This window comes from Leucopleurus acutus, assembly GCF_964270905.1.
Source record: "Leucopleurus acutus genome assembly, chromosome: 9".
NCBI lineage: Eukaryota > Metazoa > Chordata > Mammalia > Artiodactyla > Delphinidae > Leucopleurus > Leucopleurus acutus.
This window is the reverse complement of record NC_139144.1, coordinates 30,871,851-30,897,143: the sequence shown is the minus strand read 5'-3', so window position 1 is coordinate 30,897,143 and position 25,293 is coordinate 30,871,851. Positions and strand designations below refer to the sequence as shown.

The following is a 25,293-nucleotide window of genomic DNA, read 5'->3' as shown; positions in this document are numbered from 1 at the left end:
AATTTATAATTTATGATTTAAAGCATTCTGGTCTTTGACTTGGAGTGATAATTTATGCTTGTGACAAAGAGCTGTTTCTCACACCTCATTGCGTGTGTTTATAATGCACTACCAGTCCGAGAAAACACAGAAAAACAGGGTAAAAAGAATCTCTTACCTAAGCAAATGCTAACCTGAAATTCCGTTGACGTCACAATAGGAAGTTATGGCCTACTCAACATGATTTATCTATTATTAAATACATTTTAAAAGAAATTAGAAAATTAACAAGTGGATGATTCTGCCCAGTGTTTTCTTATAATCTTTTTAGGGTGGCTTTGGAAAATATTTAAATCTCAAAATTCCTACATCCTATCTAACAGCATGCTTTTGTCTTGATAGCCACTCTTTAATTTCACACACTCACTTTCCTAATTAGAATTGTGTAGTGTTTTAGATATTCAGATTCTAACACACCTTGAAATGTTTTACAGATTTATTGGCCTGCTGCAAAGGAACGGGTGGAATTGTGTAAATTAGCTGGGAAAGATGCCAATGTAAGTATGAGACTTTAAAGAACATCTTTGTTAAACTGGTGCTGATATGATAACAAATATTTATATTGGGTTTTATTGAATTAATGGCATTAGTATATTATTTTTAAGACTACACTAATATTCTGTGTAAAGATTAATATGGTATAAAATGTTTCTACCTTGCCAAAAGGAATGACATTGTTCTCAGAAATTTAGAAATACTACCCTTTCCAAAGTGTTAATTCTGACTGTATTTTCTTCACAAAAAAAATCTCAGAAATACATTTGAAATATTTAAAAATAAACCATCAGAAAATACTGTATTTCTAGGGTTGTGTGTTTTTCATCTAATGCATATATTTTGTGAATGTACACAAAATCATCAGTGGTTTTAGCATTACAAACACACACTTGACATCTTAAGTTAATTTGGGGTGAAATTAAACTTACAACATCTACAAGAATTCTTGCAAAAGTAGACATTATAGAGCTATTAAGAAAGATTGGTTGAAAATGAATAATACAACATTCTGGAATAAGAACTAGAAATAATTTACTCCAAAATTTATGTAAGAGTAAGTATAGGAAATAACTTATAAAGGATAAATAGTGGGGTCCTAGTATAAACTTCTAGTTTAAGCTCCCTTAAGGACCAGAGAAACCCCTTTGACAGGTATAACTGCCCTCATCATCTTTGGGGTGTCTTGTCTGGATTGCTTTTGCACTGTCCAAGCTGTCTTACATGCTTCCCCAAATTGTGTTGCCTTTTTTTTATCTCCAGCAATGCTGTGGCTCTAACTGCCTCTTCTCATCTGAATGTTCTGATTCAGGCCAGATGCTCTGTGTTCTGCCCTGACTTCTTGCCCTGTAATGATAGGGAGAATTGCTCTTCTTTGGCGAAAGAAATCACATCCTGAATGTAACTCAAGATGAAAAAGTTGTAACTTTGGGCAAAAGCATGGACATCATGAGGCTTCCTTTGCAGTATCCTGGAATGTTTCCTCTAACCACTATAACCCAGGAGTATTAAACTGAGCAGTGCCCTCATATTTAATAACAGCAAACAGTATGTGTTGTATGAAAGCATAATTATATTTAACAATTCTCACTTTATTATTTGTGATAAAGGTAAAGCAACACGACGTATGTTGCCTAATGAACTTAAGGGGAAGCTTAGAAGACTTTATTCACTCATTTGTTCATTCATTTATCCAACAAATATTTATTAAGAGCCTAAATATGTGCATTAATAGTGTATGAAAGCACTCATGGATCTTTTAATCTAATGAGGGATATAGATATTACACAAATGATTCCTTATATGTAGCCACTGTACAGTTGGCCACAGGTTCTAAGTCTATAAATTCAACCAACCGTGCATCAAAAATATTCCAAAAATTCCAGAAAGTTCAAAAAGCAAACTTGAATTTATTGCTTACTGGCAACTATTTACATAGTGTTTACATTGTATTTACAATTGTTTACATAGCATTTACATTGTATTAAGTATTGTAAGTAATCTAGAGATAAAGTATATGGGAGGCTGTGTGTTTGCCATTTTATATAAGGGACTTGAGCATGCTCAGATTTTGATAAATGTCAAGGTCCTGGAACCAATCCACCGAGGATACTGAAGGATGACTGTCCTGCGAAACAAAATAATCAAAACAAAGTAAAAGAAAAAAACTTCTGGTTATGCCTCATTCTGTATTCAGTTAGTGTTAAATGTGACTTTTGGGGCACACTTATGTTAGCAGAAATATATCAGAGAGTGTGTGCTTCAAATGCAACAGGAAAAAGTTTTTACATTTATTTTGCTAGAAATGAAAGAGTGTAAACTAATGTAGAATATATTCTTCCTTTCATGTCTCTAATCTCTCCACCCTGTTCAATGTCAGATGCCCTGTGAGCAGGTGCCCCAGTCTGCAAAAGCAACAGTACCTTTTTGAACTCATGGGAAAGAAAGATGCTTTGGTTGTGATTTTTCAAATTTACTTTGTTGCATAACAGTAGAAGCATGTCATAAACAGTGTGAACACTTTTGTGTTTCATCAGTATTGAGTGTAGGATAAGGAGGCAAGTAGGAAAAGGATGTTTTAAATTTACTCCAACAGAGTAGTGTCAATTTGCCCATGGAACAGGTGAAGGATAAGCACTCAAGGTTAATCAGTGAAGTTTTAATTGTGACAGTTTTCTCATTTCAGTATGTTCACTAATTCCAGTTGTAGAGTAACTCGGTTGCCCCTCTTATCAAGCTAAAACAAAGGGTGATAAACTTTCTTGAAGGTGGTATCCTAGAGAGTACATAAGACCCAGTATATGGAACCTATTCTTCCAATTCAATTGTATTTGAGAGCTTGTAGTCACCTCTGACTTTAAGTACACTTTAAAGTACACTGTGTACTTTAAGTACACTGTTAACCTAGGATTCGAGATTTAGGGAGCTTCTCTCTTTTTACTGAAGTCTATAAAGTTTGCTGTTGAATTATGTAGGTGTAATGCAAGTCTTTGTTTCCTTCTTTTCAATTTGCCCCTTTAAAATAATACTGTATTTTAGAGTTACTAAGAATAGCTAACATTTTTATAGCACTTACCATGTTACAGGAACTGCTTTCAAAGCTTTATACCTATAATCTCGTTTAATCCTTACAACAATACGGTATGTTAGAGTTTATTTTTATTCTTCATTTTCCAGATGAGAAGACTGAGGCCAGAACGTTTAAATGACTTGCCCAATATTACATACCTAGTAAATATTGAATTGAATCCAGAAGGCTTGCCCCACCATCTATGCTCTTATAATACACTATAATCTACACATCAAGGTCTGAGTTCTATGTGTAAGGTCTACAAACTGTATCCCTCAAATCATTTCTCTCTTCACGATAACCATAATGCAGATCCTCATTTTACAGCATTACATAGATTTTGGCCAACAGAAAACTGAGGCAAGTGTGTGGTTTTATTAACATCTTTTATTGCCTTTGGCATTACCCTCTCTCCTCCCTTCTCTCTAGTAATTTTTACCTACTTCCCAAGAGTGTGTTTTGAATTAACAAGTGTTTGGAAAGACTGTCCCTTTACACAAAGGTACTATATAACTGAAAAATAGTGAATTATTTACCATAATGAAAGTTAGCTCATTGGCGTGGGAAGGGAGTGGAAGGAGAGGAAACAAAAGAGAGCTATTCCACTTTCTTGAGCACAGTCCCCAGTTTAATCCAAGGAAGGGAAGAGGTGACAGGAAGCTATTTGGTTGCATTTTGTGTCTGCTTCAAATATTATTCAAAAGAAAGTCACTTAAGAAATGTCTGGTCCTGCTATAAAAGAGTGGGGTAAACTGCTCAGTCCAGGCAAAAGAATGCATGGGGTGTGGGCAGCCTGAGTTGTCGGCCTGACTGTAGAGGCGCACAACCTTGTCAATGGAGACATTACATAGGGTTAAAGGGTCTTCCATCTCTAAAGTTTTCTGATTACACTCTTTTTTTCTTTTTTCTTTTTTAAGAACATCTAAAGTAAAACAAAGTGTTCATTGTAGAAAGTTTGCAAATTATATAGAATTCATCTGTAAATAGTTCTTCCCCCATGAATATTACCCAGAGATAGCTGGTGACATTTTGATGTTTATTCTTCTGTCTTATCTATTTACTATTTTTCAGAATGAAATCATTGTATACATAGTCCCTTAAAACATTTTTTTTTCACTTCGCAGACTGCCATGAGCATTTTCCCATGTCATTAAATTCCTTTTTTATAACACTACTTTTAATAGCTGCACTGCATTCCTTTATATATTATTTCATCAATCCCCTATTGTTAGAGTTTTGGTAGATATCCAGTTTTTACTATTGTGAATGATGCTGCACATGAAAAGCCTTATATATAAATATTGTGAACATCTTAGGTTACTGAGTACAATTACTGGTCAAAGGATATAAAATCTTTTATATACATTGTAAAATGGCCCTCCAGAAAGTTTATGCTTCTTATGCTTTATCCAGCAGTGCATGCTCTTAAGAGGGTATATTTCCCCATACCCTTGCTAATGTTGGATACAACATATAGTTAATGTTTAATACTAATACATTAATGAATGAAAGGTATATTTCCCCATACCCTTGCTAATGTTGGATACAACATATAGTTAATGTTTAATACTAATACATTAATGAATGAAATAAATATATTTAATTTTTGCCAACAAAAAGAAAATTATTTTTGTTGTTTTAGCTTGACATTCTATTTTTTTTTTTTTTTTTTTCGGTACGCGGGCCTCTCACTGTTGTGGCCTCTCCCGTTGCGGAGCACAGGCTCTGGATGCGCAGGCCCAGCGGCCATGGTTCACGGGCCCAGCCGCTCCGCGGCATGTGGGATCTTCTGGGACTGGGGCACGAACCCGTGTTCCCTGCATCGGCAGGCGGACTCTCAACCACTGCGCCACCAGGGAAGCCCAAGCTTGACATTCTTTAATTACTATAAATGCTAAATATTTTATGTAGTTGTAAAATTAGGATTTATATTCATATATTATTACTTTCTGATCCACTCACATAAAAAATATTCTTTCCTAGTTATCCTACTTGATATGTAGATTTTTATAGGCATATCTCTCAATTTTTTTCCTTTAAAATGTTTTTCTTTGCCCTTCTACCTCAACTGGTTTTGCTCTGTAGAAATCCTCCCCTGTGAGATGTTTCATTTTTAAGAGAGAAATGGGATATTTGGATTTTCATATACTTATTTTGAAGCATTGACAACTTATTAAAATATTTTCAACATTGTAAGACCTAAACAGATATCTTTGCAGACTGAACTCTATCAGAAGTCTGCTAGACAAACGTAAGATGTAGCACAATGATAGGCATGTGGCGAATGATCACAAAATATTTGAGGATCACAATATTCTGCAAAATATGCTAAACACAAAAACAGACCACATTTTTTTTTTTAATCTATCAATCTTTTTCTTTTTTTTAGATCTTGGGGGTAGGAGTTTATTAATTAATTAATTTTTGCTGTGTTGGGTCTTCGTTTCTGCGCGAGGGCTTTCTCTAGTTGTGGCGAGCAGAGGTCACTCTTCATCGCGGTGCGCGGGCCTCTCACTATCGCGGCCTCTCCCGTTGCGGAGCACAGGCTCCGGACGCACAGGCTTAGCAGTTGTGGCTCAGGGGCCCAGCCGCTCCGCGGCATGTGGGATCTTCCCGGACCAGGGCTCGAACCCATGTCCCCTGTATCGGCAGGCGGACTCTCAACCACTGCGCCACCAGCGAAGCCCAGACCACATTCTTAATCATAAGTGTCTTTTCATATATAACCTAAATAAATTAAAATTAGTGATTATAAGTCGGTTATCAGAAATACATATAAAGCTGTATTGGATTTAACTGGACTATATGTAACGTTAGAGAATTACAAGTAGTTCTGTTTTGCTAATATTTTTCTAGGTATTAGGGGGAAACAAAAATTCTAAGTGTTGATATATAAACTAATATTTACTTGTCTTTTCTCTAAGTATTGTTTCATATTTGTTTTATTTATTTAATTGCATATCTCTTTGGATATATGTAAGGATGTGGATGAGAGGTAAAAATTGAAAAAAATAATCTTACTTGAGAGAATTAGAAAGTTGATACTTGTTTTTAGTTCTGTCTCTCTTTCTTCCAGTGGAGAGTTAGGGAGGTGGGAAGCGTGGGGAAGGAAGGAGAAATTCAGTTCTTTTCCCAGGTTGAGTACGTTACTGGCTGAATTGAATTGTTTGGTGTCATGTCCCAACCCTTGCCATTGTGGGCAATAGCTGATAAATTAGCCAGCTTTCAGGGAAAGTTAAAACAGCTGCTTCTCGAATTTATCTTTCTTTATGCCTCACAGAATTACACCACCATTAATAGCCATGCTGGTCACTAAGTGAATTAAATCAAGTTAATTATTGATCATGCTGTTGAAGCAAATCTTGGAACCTTTATAAATTAAAAGAGAAATCATTGTAAAGGCTTTTGCTTTGCTTCCAGTGTTTGGCTGAAATGTCCACCCCAGGCAAAATTTAAAATGAGACCTTCTCTTTTAGAATCTCTGTCCCTGGTTTCTTCCCCTCACTGCCCTGTCATTGCCTCCAGGCTTCCCAGAGAACTGCCCTCCATCAACTTCACCACAGAAAACTTTGAGCAGAACTGACTTTTTTTGGTAAACTGTGTCAGATAACTCAGGATACATGGTTCTATTCCATGGCAGCCCAATCTGAGAGAAGAGAGGAATTTCAGAAATATATTCTTGGTGACATCTCACCAAAGTAAAAACTAGCATAATAGGTTACTTTCCAGGGCTGGCTGCGTTTTAATAAAGTAACTCCCAGGAAAGTTAAAGGATGGGAAATGTTTTAGGTGTGATTCAGAGCTTTTTCTTTATCATCACTCAAATTATATCTCCTATGTGTGTAAAACTTCACTCTGGGCCTCATTTGCCTTTTTAAACAGTGCTGTGTCTCTCACAGTCCCTAGTCTTTCTGACTTTATAGTTTATAATCTGGAAAGGCAGTTGTTTTATTTCTTTATACAAATATTGATTTCACAATCTTGTAATATTACTGTGTTACTCGGCTTGGGCTACCATAATAAAATACCATAAACTAGGCTGCTTAAGCAACAGATATTTATTTCTCACAGTTCTGAAGGCTGGGAAATCCAAGGTCAAAGTGCAGGCCGACTTGGTCTTTGGTGAAAATTCTCTTTTTGGCTTGCAGGTGGCTATCTTCCTGTGATATCTGCACAGGGCAGAGAGAGTGAGAGGGAGTGCCCTGGTCTCTTCTTAGAAAGGCACTAATCCTATCATGAGGATCTCACTCTCCAAACCTCTTCTAAAGCTAATTACCTCCTAAAGGCCTCACCTCCTAATACCATCACCCTGAGAGGTTTAGGGTTTCAACCCATGCATTTTGGGAGGACACAGATATTCACTCCATAACAATTACCCTCTAAATTCTATGATTCTTTGGTAACACTGAGCTTTTGAAAAAATGGTGAAATCACTGGCAGTGAGTGAATCCCACCTTACTCCAGGCATATAACTCTACTCTTGCCCTCCCTGTGTACTGTTCCATGTGTAGATTTCACCCTGCATAAATCTCTTCATGGGGAAAAGACCAATAAATAAAAGTCCCTTCAGTGAGCATGAGTGAGCAAAATGAAAGCTAGAGAATATTAAAATCTCTTACCCTAGCAGTGAAGCCATCATTGCAATTTATCTGCTGATTGCATATATTTTTCCTCTTTTTTTTGCCTTGGCTTATCTCATATTACTGTGTCATTCGTTCAAAACCATTAGTAGGGCATATTTACTCTCTGAATTAGGTTTTCATTTGCGATTGTCTAGCATGATGTAAAAGAACATGAAGCTAGTTCTCTGTGGTGCCTTTGCGTCAATAGAAAATAAATTCTCTTCATCAAACACCTTGATGGAAGGGTGGGAAACACAGAATATGATTTTGTTAAGTAAGATTATCTGACAGAAAATTGTCTTAATGAATATAAAATTTTCCTTTCTTAGGAGGCTACATATAATAATTATATGAGAACATATACTAAACATATGAAAATATTCAAGGTAACAAAGATGTCTGCAGTGTGATTTGCACTTCCTCAGATAGGACTTTTTTCACAGCATACAACCTGTGTAACCATATGCAGTGGCCCTTCTGCTGTTACAAAGTGCCCACTCTTCCTACCTGATAAAGAAACATCCTTCCCTTGCGTGGTTAACTGAGGGGTTGGAACTGTCCTTTCATATAATCTTAAGCAACTTCTTTGTTTATAAGGAAGCAGAGAGCAGAAAACTCAATAAGTTAGTTCTTTATAACATTTTTCTGTAGTAGAATGTGCAGATTTTATTCACTGGGTTCTACAAATTCTTGAGACATAAGATTGCCAGGCTAGCTGGACAGAGGAAGACCTAGGTACTAGGAACTCTGTACCACAGATATGGAGACATAGCTATTCATTCTAAAATCAGAACAGCCACTGGGATATTGATTATTCTGTATAGATCAAAATCAGAGTAAGTGATAAACAATTATTAAATGTTACATTCTTTAATTTAGTCCACATAACAATCATAATCCTATCAGCTAAGTTGTTGTCTGCCTTTTAAAAATTTTACTTAATTTAAAAAATCATCCTACCAGTTAGGTCATTATCTTTTTTATTTTTTAATACCCTCCTCCTAACGACCCTAACAACAACAGTGACCTGACAGGTGAAGGACCCGTGGCCACTCAGGCAGAGAGAAAATGGACTTTATCTCTGAATCTCAGTCGTTTCGTAGATTTCCAACCTCCTTAATAAACACCTGCCCACCTCCTGGGTAAAGTTGATCTAGAATAAAAGTAGACTACTGCCCAGTGTTTTCTCAGGAGTCTTTGGGCCCAGGAATCATGAAGCCATGGTTAACAAATTGTTGCCATTAATTATGTAAAGAGAAGGGATGACTTACAGAAGATGAATTGAAAATAATATATAATAACAAGAATGACTACTCTGAAAAATTGAGTCACTATTTACAAGTAATTGGGGGATAGAAAATAATTAAGTTATAAAGCTATACATTGGAAAGAAATATTTTTAGGCCTAAACATTTGCAAAAGAGGCAGAAATACGTCTCTTAAAATTTTGACTTGGTGTAAAAAAATATTTATGGAAAAAACAGAAGAGATTCTTGAAATAAGCAGGAATTAAGGTAAGTCTTAAAGGCTCTGTAACATTGAAAATAAATGGAAATAAAGTGGTAGGCAATTCCGGAAAATAAGAACGGGATAATATATAGGAAGACACATATGTGTTGAGTGTTTTGTTTAGCGTAGCTGAGACAGTTGAAGTTGTACACAGTAGGTTCTATATGGGATAGACAATGTGGGAACATCAGAGCATGATGGGTTTGGTTCTGTAGGAAATCCTTGAAAGAAAGTATGGATACCTCATTCACATTATGTTCATTCTCTAGGCCCCATTGAGTCCCACTATAGAGATGTGCATTCTAGCACTGTGATTAGTTCAAAACCTTATTCAAAAAAACTTCAGTCACTCATTAAAGCCATAGTTTCTAATTTGTTTTGCCTCCTTTGCTAAGTCAGGTGTTAAACATTTCTCATAAGTCTTTTTTATTTTAGTTCTTATTTTTGATAATTCATCTACTTGGGAAACAGGTGGTATGAATGATAATCTTTCAAATACCTGAATTGTATGCTAATGCTTTTATTTTTTTATGCCCAATAGACAGAATGTGCAAATTTCATCCGGGTACTTCAACCCTATAACAAAACTCATGTTTATGTGTGTGGAACTGGAGCATTTCATCCAATATGTGGATATATTGATCTTGGAATCTACAAGGAGGTAAATATAATGAAATAGCACAAAAACAATTATAATAACTTGTTACTTAATGCCTGTGACATAAAATAGTTAGACTTGAATATAAAGATTGAATCGTATTCTGTGTGAACTGAATAAGAACTTATATTCCAAACCACTTTATGGATTGCCATTTTGATTGTACACTTTATCCACCCAATAAAAATTTCTTCATTAAAAGTTTTTTTAGTGATATGATTAAAATAAATGGTATACAGTGTTGAAAGTGCTTGTTTTCTAGGCTCTATGTACAGCTTTATTTTCTCTTGAGTTTCCTTTATAACTAAATCTATTTAGTATGTTGCGGTTGGTAAAAATTTATTTCCCATAAGACCTCGCAACGGAATGATATCTTATAAATAATTTAATTTTCCCCATCCAACAAATTTGACCTGTTACTTATGTTTACAATAGTAGACACTAAATACAGATAATTTTAATGATTTTCTTAAAATTGTATGGATACTTGTTATCACACTGGACTTATTATTTCTGCCAGACCAAAGTGACATAGTGGAAATGTGGGATGTATTAATTAGGAGTAATGTATTCCAGCAATCAATGAGCATTTCAATGAATGAGAAACATGCAGGTTACAATAATTTAATCAACAACTAACATGTTAGAGTACTTTCTTTGTGTCATGGACTGTGCCAGGCACTTTACATGGATTGTTTTTGTAATTTCACAACACTGTTAATGAAGTTGGTACCTTAATAACTTCCAGTTTGCAAGTTAGTAAAAACTGAGTCTCAGTAGAATGAAATACCATGCCTAAGTCACCCAACTAATAAATGGCCTAGCAAGGAATTGAACCAAAGTAGTCTATCGCTAGAGCAAGCATGCCCAACTGAGCTTTAGAATATGTACTCTAAATCATTCCTTTGTGTGGGTTGATGGGTTACACTGTCATCCTTATGTTTATGTATATACTTCTTGTGAATAACCACACATATTTGCAGGGTAATTGGCTGCGTGTTTGAAAGTAAAGTCTGGGCTCATGGTACAGGTTTCTTTACACTGATTTAACTGATTCAAGCAGAGATCAAACCCACAACTGTGGCTGGATAAATTTTTCTCTCTAACCAACTTGTCTAACCAGCCCAGACTCAATGGTTTGAAAGTAAAGCAACCCTGATAGTTAAACCTCTGAACCACTAGGAGACTTGGCAACTTGAATCCGTCATACTTTGTTGCCAGTGTAATGTTCTCTTGCCTAGCTTTGATGAAGGGTAATATGTAACAGTGGCTTATAGCATAGGCTGCAATTACATGAGATAGCCCCACATCTTGGATGTGTTTTGAGGCCTGGGGCTAAAAGCCAAACTCACAACCTGCTGAGGGATGCAAATAGTGTTCATTAACTCCTAAAAGTCACAAATGCTGAAAGGGAATATAGAAGGAGCTAATTACTTAGCTTGAGACTGTCAGAAAGCCCAGGGGCAGTCAGATTTACAAGTTCTGTGAATAAGACAATTATGAGTGAACAGGGATATTGAGCCTTGTGAGTTTTCCACTAGTCAGGAGTACAGGTAATTGTATGGCAGCCCTGCTTGAAGATCGTTCTCTTCCAAAATGAATTATTAGTCCCAGGATTCACTGTCCATTCAGAGGGAAGGCACTTCCATCTTCAAATAGATAAGATTGCTTCTCAGGTGGCTGGGAACAGGGAAGAGCAACAGATAACAGGGATGGAGGAGAGAAGTGTGCGAAGCCCTCTTCCTGGGGACCACTGTTTTGTGTGCCTGGGGCAACGGGAAGAAAGAGGAAACAGCTAAAATAAATCCCAGATTTCTATCTTTGGCAGTGAGTTGGAGAGGGGGGTTATTTGTTGAGATGAGAAGAGTAACAGATTTGTGGGGGAAATCGTGAGTTAGTTTTGTACATTCTGCATTTGAGAAATGTTCCGTAGGTCATACCAAGTGGGCGGTTGGATTCGGATTTCAGGATAGAAGTCAGGGCTGTTGACAACAACTAAGAGCTAAACATGAGGAGCCAGAGTTTGAATTATGGCTCGGATCATTTACCATGGCTCCACGGTCTTCTGCATAAACTCTCTAAGCTTCTGTTTATTCAGCAAAATGATGACAATAATAATAGTAACTCAGAGTTATTTTAAGAATAAAATGAGAAAATGATTGTGCATAGGCTTTGGTATAGCCCTTGCTCTATTCCAGTCACTTAATTCGCAGCTGTATTAGGCAACAAGAACACAGAAAGGCAGAGACAAGTATTTCAAAAGTATGTATATAAACTTTATTTCAGAATAGTGTCTGCAGTCTCTATCTATCTATCTACCTATGTATCTACTCAGCAGTACTGGGGGTGCCTGATAGTTGTTTAATAATTAGATTGGAAGTATGTTCTTTCCTCTGGAATCTCCCTTCTGCTGCAAATCTCATATTTAAATATTAATAGTATTAATAATATTAATAATAATTTTTCCTAATGTGATAGTTAAACATTTCCTATTCTTATCTTCTTATGTCTTTACTTCAACAGTATTTCTCTGTGTGCAGTTTAGACAGGTACTTTTTTGCATGATTAATTAGGCTTAAGGAATTTAATGGGGAAAATCTTATAAAATTGAAGTTGTCTCAAAAAAAGTGTCATGTCATTCAGTTTATCTCAGGAAGTCCATTTAATCAGCCATTATTTTTTTACATCATTTTCCTGTTGGTATCCTTGACTCTGGCTCAAGGAAACTTGCTTTCCTGCTGTCTCCTTTCTCCAGGAGATTATAAGGGAGACCTTGTCCTTAGCCTCCGCAAATACCAATTCTATGGGCTTATCTTGAGAATTTAATGAAATGCTGCGTTTTGACAACAGAAGTCTGTACAATTATAAGGGTTTATCTAGGACTTTGTATCAACTATGACATTCTCCCAGATGTTTTCTTGGTTTTTCTTTTTTAGCTTTTCACTATAATCTTCTGGCACACCAGGATTCAGTTTACTTTTTCCCTTTACAACGTCCCATTATAGGCTTTAGAGTCAACAGTTCTGTTTGACCTGTGGCGAATAATGTGCCCTTAATATTTAAACATTCTTAAGAGCCGTGATCTGTAGGTGTTTTTCCCTGACATATCTCTAGCCCCATCCACAGTTGGGAAACATGCCCTAAATGTGTTCTCACTGGACTTTTTTCATGCCTAGGCGCCACTATCACAACTTGTCATTAGCTGAACTGTTCTAACTAAACATACTTGGGCTTGATCATGTTACATGGTCATGGTGAGTCTATACATTAATTTCAACACATTTCTAAATCCATGAGTTTGAAATCCTGAGACTAGATTAGTTAAGAACATGAACTTTGGAGACAGCCCTGAGTTCAAGCTACTGCTTTGCCTCTTATTCACTATGTGATGCTGAACAAGATACTTACCCCCTTTTATGCTCAATATTCCTCTTGTAAAGCTGGAATTAAAGTAGCTACCTCTTTAGGTTAGTGGTGAAGATTCAATGAGACAATGTACATCAAGTTCCTGGCCCATGGTTAGTATGTATTAATTGTTAAGTACCATTACTCTTAGTATTAAAGTGTATTTACTTAAAACTATAAAATGGCAAATGTTAATCATGCTATTTAAATTGGTATTACTATTTTTTAATAAGGCGGTAATTACTGTTGATCCTGTTAATAAGAAAAAGATCTGAAATGACACATCATACAATAATAATAATCCAAATATTTCCTCTATCCCTTTTGCTTCTTTACTTGCTTTCTAGGTAAGTGGCACTGAATGATCCCTTTTAATTGCATGTGTGCTCTGATATAACTGTAGATATGCCATCTAGAGAGAATATCTGAAATGTTGAATTTCTCTAACTAGTACATTTGCAGCCTGAGTCATCAGTCTTTTGCTGGATGACAGTGTTGTCATTGTTATGAAACACTCAAACTCATGGGGCCATATTCATTATACATTCATATTTTTCTTGGAAAGTTCAACTTAAGATGTTTTTTTCCCCTGAATGTTAAAAGTCTGCCAATGCCATTCTGTCTGTGGCCACTATTATAAAAATAGATGTTTCAGCCAAAATAACTATGTGGCTTTAATGTGCATAGTGTTTTCGTAATAGTGAAAATACTACAACAGGATTTTTTTTGCCCACATGTATCAACAGCTCTGAAAATGAACTGCCTGCCTTACAACGCTTTTAAGTCACTAAAATTACAAAATATCACGAAGCTTCAGTAATTTGGTATAGTTGTAGATGCTGAGGTAGATAGACCATAATAGTTATGAAAGTATAATTATTATAGTAAATTTATTCCTTAGAGGAGGAACTTGGCTTATTAGGCTCAGTAAATTAGTTATTAGGCTTAAGAAGTAGGAGTGTTTGATGGTGATTTCGATTATGATAGTGGTCCAGGCTAAATGAATCGATGAGGATATTGCTACTTCCGGTTGAAAAATTCATTCATTATTATCATCATTACTTTGGGCAAAGGGAGACCAAAACATGGGAACTGAGTCTTGCTAGAAATAATATTTGTGGAAGAGTTAAGAAGCACAGCATGATGTGCGTGCTATATGCTCAGTTTCTGTTGAATTAATGAATTAGAATTTCGTTCTTATCTCCTACGTTCTTGCTGATTCGGATATTTTTTTAAAAATCTCACTTGTGTTAATATTTCTCATAACAGGAAGTTATGTTCAAACTAGACACACATCATTTGGAGTCTGGCAGACTGAAATGTCCTTTTGATCCTCAGCAGCCTTTTGCTTCAGTAATGACAGGTAAGATCCATGATGGATAGTTCTAGCTTTTAGGTGTTTTTCTAAAAAGGTGTGTGTCGATTCAACCACATTTTCTCAATGAGTTAAAGATTATTTTGGATTAACCGTCCACTGGCTGTTTGGTTGTAGTTTTTTAGTGTCATGTCTCTCTATACTTAGCTCCTTATCCATAAAGTGAGGCTCCAGTAATCCCTAACGTCAGCACAGTTACATTTTAAATGAACTTCAGGTTGAATTCTTTTTAATACAAATGACACACATGCAATTGTGCTATAATTCTACATGTAGCTGTCCCAGATTTTCTTATCTTTAGCGATGCCCCATTTGGTTCACTAAGGCAGTTAAATTGAGCAATTCCTTGAACATAATATGTTACAAAATATGTTGAAGATGTGAGTGTGGGGATTAATAATAAGACGTAAGTGGATAAATGAATAAAACAAATAAATCAAACTGTAGAATGCAGATAAAAGAATGGTATAACACCTCTCACCCCAGTTTCACCATAACCGGATTACATTAATGGCAATGTGAAATTTTTGCTAGCACATTCAGTCTTTTCTTGCTTTGTATACATCTTAAATTCTCTTATGGGAGGACTGTCCTGTTTAAAGAAGGCAGTACTGTGTGGTCTGAAGTCTTTTCTGAGGAATGTCGGCATGACCTCTGAATTTCAACCATTATAAGGACTTCTTTTGTCTTGGTTTGGTTCATGACTTCAGTCTCTTTTTATTTAACTTGTCCATCAGATGTCTGAATAGACTATCAGAGTGACGCCCCATGACATTTTAATTTTCACTTAGCGAGAACTAATGCTCTTCCTTTGAAGTGAAAGTGTGTGTGTTTTTTGAAAATTATGTGACTAATGTTCAGTCATTATCCTCAGAAAATGAGATTGATGATTTGTGATTCTGATCTGTCAAGTGGGGTTGACACACCCTTAATAAAAAACAATAGATTGTAGGTGTTGGTGACCCCTCGTAGGAACCCCTGAGTAATTTAAATACAAAGAAGACAGTTTTAAAGTCTGGATACACAGATCCAACTTTTATGTTGAAATACACCATTTTTTCTGGCAAAATGTTTGAATATTTGTAGTTTTATGTTTCAAATTGATGGTGTGTTTTTATTCTTACCAAACTTTTTTCATAATGTCTTTATTGATGTTGTTATTGTTATTCTTCTACTTTTTAAAACTTGCCCCACAATGAAATACTGCCTTCCACCATATATACTTAAGAGATGGAATCAGTACCATGTCTACATTTACTTTACATAACTGGATTTCTCTCTTTTTTGGGGGGGGGGGGGTTCTCTCTTTTATATGTATGTGTGTGTGTTTCCCCCTTTTGAAAGTCGACTATTGTCATGAGTATTTAGGTTGGTTGTCTCAGATAGTTCAGGAAAAGTCTTATTTCAGTGGATGTAATCGGAGGATTTTGAAAGTATCTGAATCACTTATGCAAAGGCAGAATTTTCAAGATATGTTTCTGAGGAAAATTGAACTTTAGTGATAAAACAGTGTCTGTAGTTGTTCTTCTATTTAGGCATTTAAAAAATCTAAATGCTCTGTAGAGATTAGCTGTTTTTTAAATTTTAGTCTATTAAGTGTAACCCCAAGTAGTTGAATATAAAGATTTCTTGAAACAGAGGCTTAGCTCTCAAAGGGGTAATGCATGCTATTGTAGGGACCGTATTCTTCCTGCCTCAGGCCGCTCTCCCACTACATGCTAACCAGCATTAGGGAACATGGACCACCATTCCCCTCTTTTCCAACCCCCATCCTTTTCTCCCCCCTCCTCTCCCTTCTATCCTTTCTTCCTCTCCTCTCCCCCATCTTCCTCTCCTCCCCTTTCCCTTCTTCCTCATTTCTTTCCTCCCTCCTCCCCCTTCTCCACCTCTTTCTACCTCTCTCACCCCCTTTCTCCTCTTCTCTTCTCTCTCTCTCCTTCTGTCTCTGGTAAACATGGATATTCACTTTACATAAATAACAGGACAGAGAAGTTTGGTATGCAGTAATGGCAACATCTTTCCTTTTTCAGAAATGCCTGTTTATCAGAACTATTAGAGACATGATTAGCTACAAGGAATGCAACATGTTATAATTACAAAGTATGACTTCAGTGCTGAAAGCTCCCTTTCAGCAGAGGTTAGGCAAAGAAAAGTTGTGGTCACTGAGGTTGTGTCGGTTAAGTAAATACTAATTACACAATTCATTCCTCATTATGGCGTTTACTTTCTAAATATTTTTTTTGCGTTATTACAAAGAGAGACTCCTAATTATGATATGTCCTTGAATTATTTGTGGGGAGAAGGGAAAGAAGAGGAACTTATTCATAACAGAAGCTAAATGCATGTGCAATTATTAATTCGGAAGACACTGGCCTTTTTTATATTCAAGCAGTAGTTAGCATCGGCTTACCAAAGTTCACTGAGTTATCTTTTCTTCAACTAAGCAGATTTTTCAAAATCTGAAGGGGAAATTTATGAAACAATATATTTCTGATGTTAAGCAATAGACATCATTGGTTTCATGCTGTGAAATTAGCCTATTGTCAGTCGTGTCTGCCGGTAAACTCTTAGAAGTCCTGAGTATTCGTTTCTCCCTTGCAGATGAGTACCTCTACTCTGGAACAGCTTCTGATTTCCTTGGCAAGGACACTGCATTCACGCGGTCCCTTGGGCCTACTCACGACCACCATTACATCAGAACTGATATTTCGGAGCACCACTGGCTCAATGGTTAGTGATTTTCACACTTTTGATCGTTTTGCCTTTGCTTTTGGGTAGATAAGGAACTCATGATTATTCATTCAGATGTGTTTTGGAACTGATTTAGCCCAACATATAAAATACATTTGAAATAGTTCCTCAGTGCGTTCGACAAATCTCCAGAACCTACTGTGTATATAATAATAACAGTTGACATTTATTGTGTGTGTGTGCTATTGTCCTTGACATTGTTCCATGCGCTACTTGATTTTTTAAAATATTCACAATGATGTAATATGAGAGATGTGTTATTATTATTATGTGCTTTTTTTTTTTTTTTTGCTGTACGCGTGCCTCTCACTGTTGTGGCCTCTCCCGTTGCGGAGCACAGGTTCCGGACATGCAGGCTCAGCGGCCGTGGCTCACGGGCCCAGCCGCTCTGCAGCATGTGGGATCTTCCCGGACCTGGGCACAAACCCGCGTCCCCTGCATCGGCAGGCGGACTCTCAACCACTGTGCCACCAGGGAAGCCCTATGCTTTTTAAAGATGAATAAACTGAGGTAGAGAGAAGTGGAATAATCTGGTCAAGGTCTTACAACTTGTCAGTTGCAGAGCTGGGATTCCAGTTGGCAATCTTTCTCCTGCTATCTGTTTTTTAATGACTAAGCCAAATACTGTCTGTGAGCATAATAGAAAGGGGTTATTGTAATGCTAACTTCTTTTATTTAAAAAATAATTTCTATTTTGGTTAAAACATGTCCCTCCAAAAATTTAAGCATATTGATATTGACATGAGTTTGTCTGATTACTTTTGTGTTTAGCGGTCATACAGTATTCCGAATTTTCAACAACAACAAAAGGATTTCCTAAATGAATTTATTTAATGGAAGGAATAGTGAAAGCCTTTTTTTTTTTCTTTTGCCCCACTGCTTTACAACAGGTCAGGTTTTATCATGATTTTTTAAAGTTTTCTGATTAACATAGGAATTTATTTCACCGCATGACACACAGCATTTCTCATTCCCGCTATAAATATTGGGTTTTAGTGGAGGAGGCCTAGGTAGAGATTTCCCAGGGGCTATCTCTGTACCTCTCAGTATCATTCAAGTAGTGACAACATAAACAAAAGGGAAAAACACTTCTAAAACATTTCTTTAGTCAAAACCTCCAGATCCATTTGTTTACACAACAGCGGGATCTCTGTTGACCAAAAGAGAACCCTATTAACAGAGTAAACAAATTTAGAATATCCCCAACTAAGTGATTACTGTTCACTTCTTAACACTTGTGCAAGGCAGGCTGATCTTGTGAATATTGTGAAGGTTTCGTGGGAATTACTTGGTTTGAGAGTGACTCCATACATTTTACCAGTAGAAAAGCTCAGTTATCTGTTTAGGTAACAAGATATTATGGATTTATTTTATTTTTTTTAAAGAGTTTGCTGTTTTGAAGAATGTTCACTCTTCTTTCTTAATTAATTTATTATTTATTTATTTATTTTGGCTGCATTGGGTCTTCGTTGTGCGCGGGCGTCCTCTCGTTGCGGTGAGCGGGGACTACTCTTCGTCGTGGTGCGCGGGCTTCTCACTGTGGTGGCTTCTCTTGCCGCGAAGCATGGGCTCTAGGTGCACGAACTGCAGTAGTTGTGGCTCACGGGCTCTAGAGTGCAGGCTCAGTAGTTGTGGCACACGGGCTTAGTTGCTCCGCGGCACGTGGGATCTTCCTGGACCAGCGCTCGAACCTGTGTCCCCTGCGTTGGCAGGCAGATTTTTAGCCACTGTGCCACCAGGGAAGTCCTGATATTATGGCTTTAAAATGAAGTATAGATTGCATTTCCCAGGCTTGGGATGGCAAACATCATCATGTTGCCACTCATTTAAGAGATTAGTCTATTTTTTCCTTACCTGTGACATGTCCAAAAGAAGTCAACAGTATTGCTAAAACAGTAAATGCGGGAAATATTTATTCAACTATTATTTGCCTAACATGCTGTTCTTAGTGCTGTGTGAAGAGAATTACAAAGTAAGAAACCTTTGCGCTGGTTTAGCATTCTCTTAATAAACAACTTTTAAGGGCCTGTGGCATACTGAATGCTCTTCTGTCCACTGGGCCTGCTGAGATTATAGGGGAGGGTCACTGACCTCATGGATGATAAATGCCTGGAGCATAGGAGGAGAGTGGGTGATGGAGCCAGAAAGCTGTAAATATTTTCCTGAAACTACTGTGAAGTTATCTATTATTTAATTCTTTATTTTTATTTTATTGAGGTATAATTGATTTACAGTGTTGTGTTAATTTCTGCTGTATAGCAAAATGACTCAGTTATTTTATATATATATATATATATATATATATTCTTTTTCATATTCTTTTCCATTACACTTTATCACAGGATATCGAATGTAGTTTCCTGTGCTATACAGTAGGACCTTGTCATTTTTCCATCCTATATATACTGGTTTGCATCTGCTGATCCCAAACTCCCAGTCCTTTTCTCCCCCATCTCTCCTCTGTCTTGGCAACCAGGGGTCTGTTCTCTATGTCTTGGAGTCTATTTCTGTTTCATGGATATGTTCATTTGTGTCATACTTTAGATTCCACATATAAGTGATATCATATGGTATTTGTCTTTCTCTTTCTGACTTACTTCGCTTAGTATGATAATCTCTATGGTCCATCCACCTTGCTGCAAATGACATTATTTCATTCTTTTTTATGGCTAATATTCCATTGTATATATTTACCATGTCTTCTTTAGCCATTCATCTGTTAATGTATTTAATTCTTTTTTGTGTGTCTTTTTTTGGTAAGGGATAATTGACATATAACATTGTATTAGTTTCAGGTGTACAACATGATTTGATACTTGTATATATTGCAAAATGGTCACCACAGTAAGTCTAGTTAACTTCCATCACCACATATAGTCATAGAATTCTTTTCTTGTGATGAGAACTTTTAAGATCTACTCTCTTAGCAACTTTCAAATATTCAATACACCGTTATTAATTATAGTCACCATGATGTACATTACATCCCCAGGACTTATTTATTTTGTAACTTGAAATTTGTACCTTTTGGACCCCCCTTCACCAATTCCCTAATTTTAACCAGAAAATTAGATCTTTGTTGTTTATAGAGGTAACTGATAATAGCAGGAAGGGAAAACTAAAGGAGAAGGAGGACAGAGAGAGAAGGGGCCATTGCACCAAAAACAGGAGAATGAGGGTGGGACAGGAACAAAGGTAGTGGCAGTGGAGGTGGACATGAGAATATACAGCAACAAGTAATGGAAAGAGAAGATATCTGTTTGGGAATAGAAGAGTCCCAAGATATGAGGAAAAATTCAAGAGAAGATTTTGGGTACTGGGAAAACTTTGCAATGAAAGAAGTCAGTAGAAAGGAAGAAACTGAAGGAGGGAGGCAGGATATACAGTAGAAGTCTCAGTGGATTGAATGCAGGCAAATGATTAAGAATTAGGAGACCTATTATTTATGGTTGTAGGACATTTAAGGCAGATTGCTTAGTGGTTAATAACCAGAGGGACCATATAACCTGGTCTGCCCTGGACATTTCCAGTTTACCTTTGCTGTTCTTTAACTCTCTGAAGTGTCCCAATTTAGACAAAAATTACAGCTCTTTTTTGTGGAACTTAATTACCTAAGTTTAAATCCTGACTCTCACTTATTTGTGACCTTGGTCAAACCTTTCTGTGCATTTAAATTCTTTGTCTAAAAACTTGGCATAATAATAGTATCTGTTCCCAGGCTGTTACAAGAATTAAATCTTATAGGGGAGTCTGATGGAAGGCAATTGTAAAAGCAATTCAGTGTCAATATTATCATCACCATCATTATTGTTATTCCTGAAGGTGAGAGAGGTAGCACGGTGGGACTAAAGCTCCGGATGCTCTGATTCTCTGATATCTACTTAGCATTTTTAAGTACAGACCACCTTTTCCTTCTCTCTCTCTACATTTCATAATTCTGTGAGCTCATCCATTCTAATAGTTTTCTGTGTTCTTGTTTCCTAAAACTGTATTTCCAACCTTTTCCTGTAACTAAGTGACCTTAAAAATATTTATTTCTATGTCTTACATTGTCATCTCAGATTAAACAAAAGGAACTAGTTGCTTAATATGGGAGTAAAGATATCTAAGCCTTGGCCTTGATTGTACTACTAAAGTGCTTTGAGATTTATACAAGTTGTCTAGTGATATTTTGCTTTAGTTTCTTCAAATAGATATATAAATATAGATATATAAAAGACTAATTGGATCTAAAATCCTGTGAGTCTAACTCAAAATTATCTTGTTTCCCCTTTCTAACCTGCCCTTCAATACCTGTTTCCTGATTTTTATCTATCTTAAGTTTCTTAACTTATCCACTCAGTTACCTTGAAGTTATCTTTAATTTCTTCCTCTCCTTTATCTCCCTTTATCTAATCTGTCACAAAGAGCCTTTATTTCCTTCAGAATATCTGTTGACCTTGTTCTTTCTATGGCCACCATCTTTCTTTAGGTCTCCATCACCTTGTCTCTGGTTTACTGCTACAATTTTATTATTTGTTAACTCATTTCCCTATGTCTGGTCTCTTCTGCTTCAAATTTATTTTATATAGCATCCTTCCTAGTCACTGTATTAGGCACTTTTAAAGTATTATCTTATTTAGTGGTATAATTTTGAGAGAATTACTATTTCCACTTAATAGTTGGGGATAGATTAGAAGTCAGATAAATAGTCCCTGGTTAAACAGTTATTGGAAGTGAGATTGAAACTCAGGTATGTCTCTCTAGCTCTACACACTTTATTCTTCTCATTGTATGATACAGTCCATCAACCTAAATCCTGTTAATGTGATTACCCATCCTCTGCTCTTGCAGCCTCACTACAAATAGGGTCCACATCACGATGCCATTTTGGGCAACAGCAAACTGAGGATGTGGGTCTGAATACGGAGACCGCGGCAGACAGAGAAAGTGTGGTTAGGCAATCAATGTGGAAGACCTAGCCAGTCAGCTGTAGTCGTTATTGCGAACATTTGCTGAGGGATGGGCTGGCCAGAATCAGAATAGCATGATGCTTCAGGAGGCCCAGTCAGTCAGGACCTTCTTGGTCCATGGAAACTAGGGCAAAGCAAGGGAGAAATAATAGAAACTACATGAGATTGTTATGAGGAAGTACCCCACATGCTAAGGGAAAAGATTGGCTTTTGGGGGGAGCATTTCTCTTCTCCATTCTGAGAAGTGGCCATTTTCCAGATATAGTCAGCCTAGGGTCCAAAGATAGAGGTCAAATAGGTCATCTGGCTAGTGTCAGGAATGTGGGGAGACAAAAAGCAGTGATTGCTAAAGGAACTGTGGTGATTTGGGGAATATTAGACATTATCTTATTCAACCTTACATTCCACAAATTGAGACTCAGTATGAAGAAGGGACATGTTCAGGTCTCCTAACTGCCAGACCCATCCTTCCATTACAATACCAAACTTCTGACGAGAGTATCATATCATGTCTCCTGCATCTGGGAGCTTGACTGCCATTTTAGTGGTAGTTATGGGGGTAAAGGCTCTGTTTCTTCCTTAAACTGGACCTGACACAGCACAGTAGCTGATGCAGGCTACTTGCTGTAAAGCTGCACTGTCCATTGTGGTAGACACTAGCCACATGTGGCTATTTAAATTTAAATTAAGAAAAATGAAATAAACTTAAAATTTGGTTTCTTAGTCACACTAATTATATTTCAAGTGCTCAAAAGCCACATGGTCTAGAGGCTATTGGACAGCACAGATATAAAACATTTTCATCTTCACAGAAATTTCTATTGGACAGCACTGGTCTGAAGTGTACTTTTTTTTTTTTGCGGTACGCGGGCCTCTCACTGCTGTGGCCTCTCGCGCTGCGGAGCACAGGCTCCGGACGCGCAGGCTCAGCGGCCATGGCTCACGGGCCCAGCCGCTCCGCGGCATGTGGGATCTTCCCAGACCGGGGCACGAACCCGTGTCCCCTGCATCAGCAGGCGGACTCTCAACCACTGCGCCACCAGGGGAGCCCTGAAGTGTACTTTTTATTAATTATGTACAATAGCATAATCACGCAGTATAATACATATCACAGTGCAATCCACAATCACATAACGCAACAGATGTAAATTTTCTTTACTGTACCATGTAGATGTGAAGCTCACTCCTGGATTTTGTACAGTTATTGCCAGGTTGAAACAACTGACAGATACTTGATATTTCAAATAATGGGGCCAATGTCTAATTAATTTCTCCTATACATATTATTCCATCATTGTATTATTTATTTCCGGTTAGACAGTTTGAGAATTTTTTTCTGTTAAATTTTGCTTTCTGTACTTTGATTTTTAGTTAAAACCCCTACTTTTACATGTCTGTAATAAACTCTTGTAAACAGATATGTTTAGATTGAGTGGAATACAAAAATTAAATTAAATTTGCAATTGAGTATTTAACTCTTAAGATGGCAGGTTTTAAATAATTAACCTTTTAAAAAATATGATTCTACATGAATCATTTTTATCACTGAACCGCTTAGGCAGTTTAAAATCTTTGATGCTTGTGTGTATGCCCTATTTTGTTCTTTGCCCTGCCTGGATTTAACCAGTGAGATCAGCTAATCTCTTCAGTTACCAGTCCTAGGATCCTTGTCAGACTTTCTGTGGGACTTTGTCTAATCCAGTGCCAAAAGACATAGAAGTATGAATCTTGATTTCTTCTTTGAGAAATTAACCCACCTATTAAATACCTCACCAGGAGAGAGAAAAATTGCAGAGATTAAGTCTGATGGCAGTTTTAGACGAAGACTTAGATAGTTCCACACTTTTCTTTATCAGCTTAATCGTAGAACATAGCAGGAAATGGGAATACAGATACATGTCAGAGCGGTTACTCAAACACAGTTGAGCTTTTATGAGAATTTGGGGATAAAACTAAGAAGTATGGCCATTTGGAAAATGAAAACAAGTAATGATGCCTCAGATGCATATGTTTTTGTTTTCTTTCCTGGAGTAGATGAGAACTTTTGTTTCAAATTTTCATTTCTAACATGTGGAGGCAGTTTTCATTTGAAGTTTCTCTTGGAGTACTGTTGTCTATAAATTCTTCTTCCACAGAGAAGGATAACATTTTTCAAAAGTGGTAGGAAAAAGATATTACAAGAAGAAATAAAGGAAAGTAAGGAACTCACTATGTATTAAGTCATGGTGTAGGTATGCTCATCTGGGTGAAAAGAGGTTCTTAAGCAGAAATGAAAGTGATGTGCATTTCAGGCCATGAGGATTTATGCCATTTTCATTTGGCAGTGTCTCCTGGTTTCATGCTAAAAGTTCATTTGTGAAAATGCACGATTTCAAACTCCATCCCTATTAAGGCGTGTGTTTCAAATGCCACAGGGGAAAAATGTGCTATAAATAAAGCCCAGGTGTCCCTTGGTATGATTTTAAATTACTTAATTCAACTATGCTTGTCATATACTGATGAAATGATATCTATTTTTACACAAACTTGGCAGCAAGTCAAAAAGGAGTTTCTACCGTAAAATACTAACATCAGTGTTCTAAGACACAGGACCACAGTTGAGTCTGGAAGAAAGAAAACTCTCTATTCTTGAAACAAGTATTTATTTTTAACTCAAAATTACTTATTATTTAAATCACAGAATAGAGTACTATGGGATACTCTTTTTTTCATAATTAGATTCCTTCATATAATAAATATTTGGCTTAAACACTTCTACCATTTAATTTTCTTACAGTACTCCAGAATAATTTCCTTATAGTACTTGAAAAAGAACCAACATTTAAAAAAGAGTCCAGTAAAACCAACAGTCACTGAATAAACACAAGAACATCTATGTTATGTATTAGTTGAAAGTGAAAAGAAATGTAACTTGGAAA

The 25,293-nt window shown here is 36.6% G+C and overlaps 1 protein-coding gene across 1 annotated transcript in view; it reads left to right on the top strand.

The window, feature by feature from the left end:
• Positions 1–25,293, top strand: part of SEMA3D (semaphorin 3D) — a 177,083-nt gene that overhangs the window by 92,079 nt on the left and 59,711 nt on the right. Inside the window, exons 4-7 of the mRNA XM_082846434.1 lie at positions 474–536; positions 9,776–9,895; positions 14,567–14,660; positions 17,274–17,402. Of these exons, the coding sequence (XP_082702560.1) occupies positions 474–536; positions 9,776–9,895; positions 14,567–14,660; positions 17,274–17,402 (406 nt within the window). The remainder of the gene's footprint in view (positions 1–473; positions 537–9,775; positions 9,896–14,566; positions 14,661–17,273; positions 17,403–25,293) is intronic.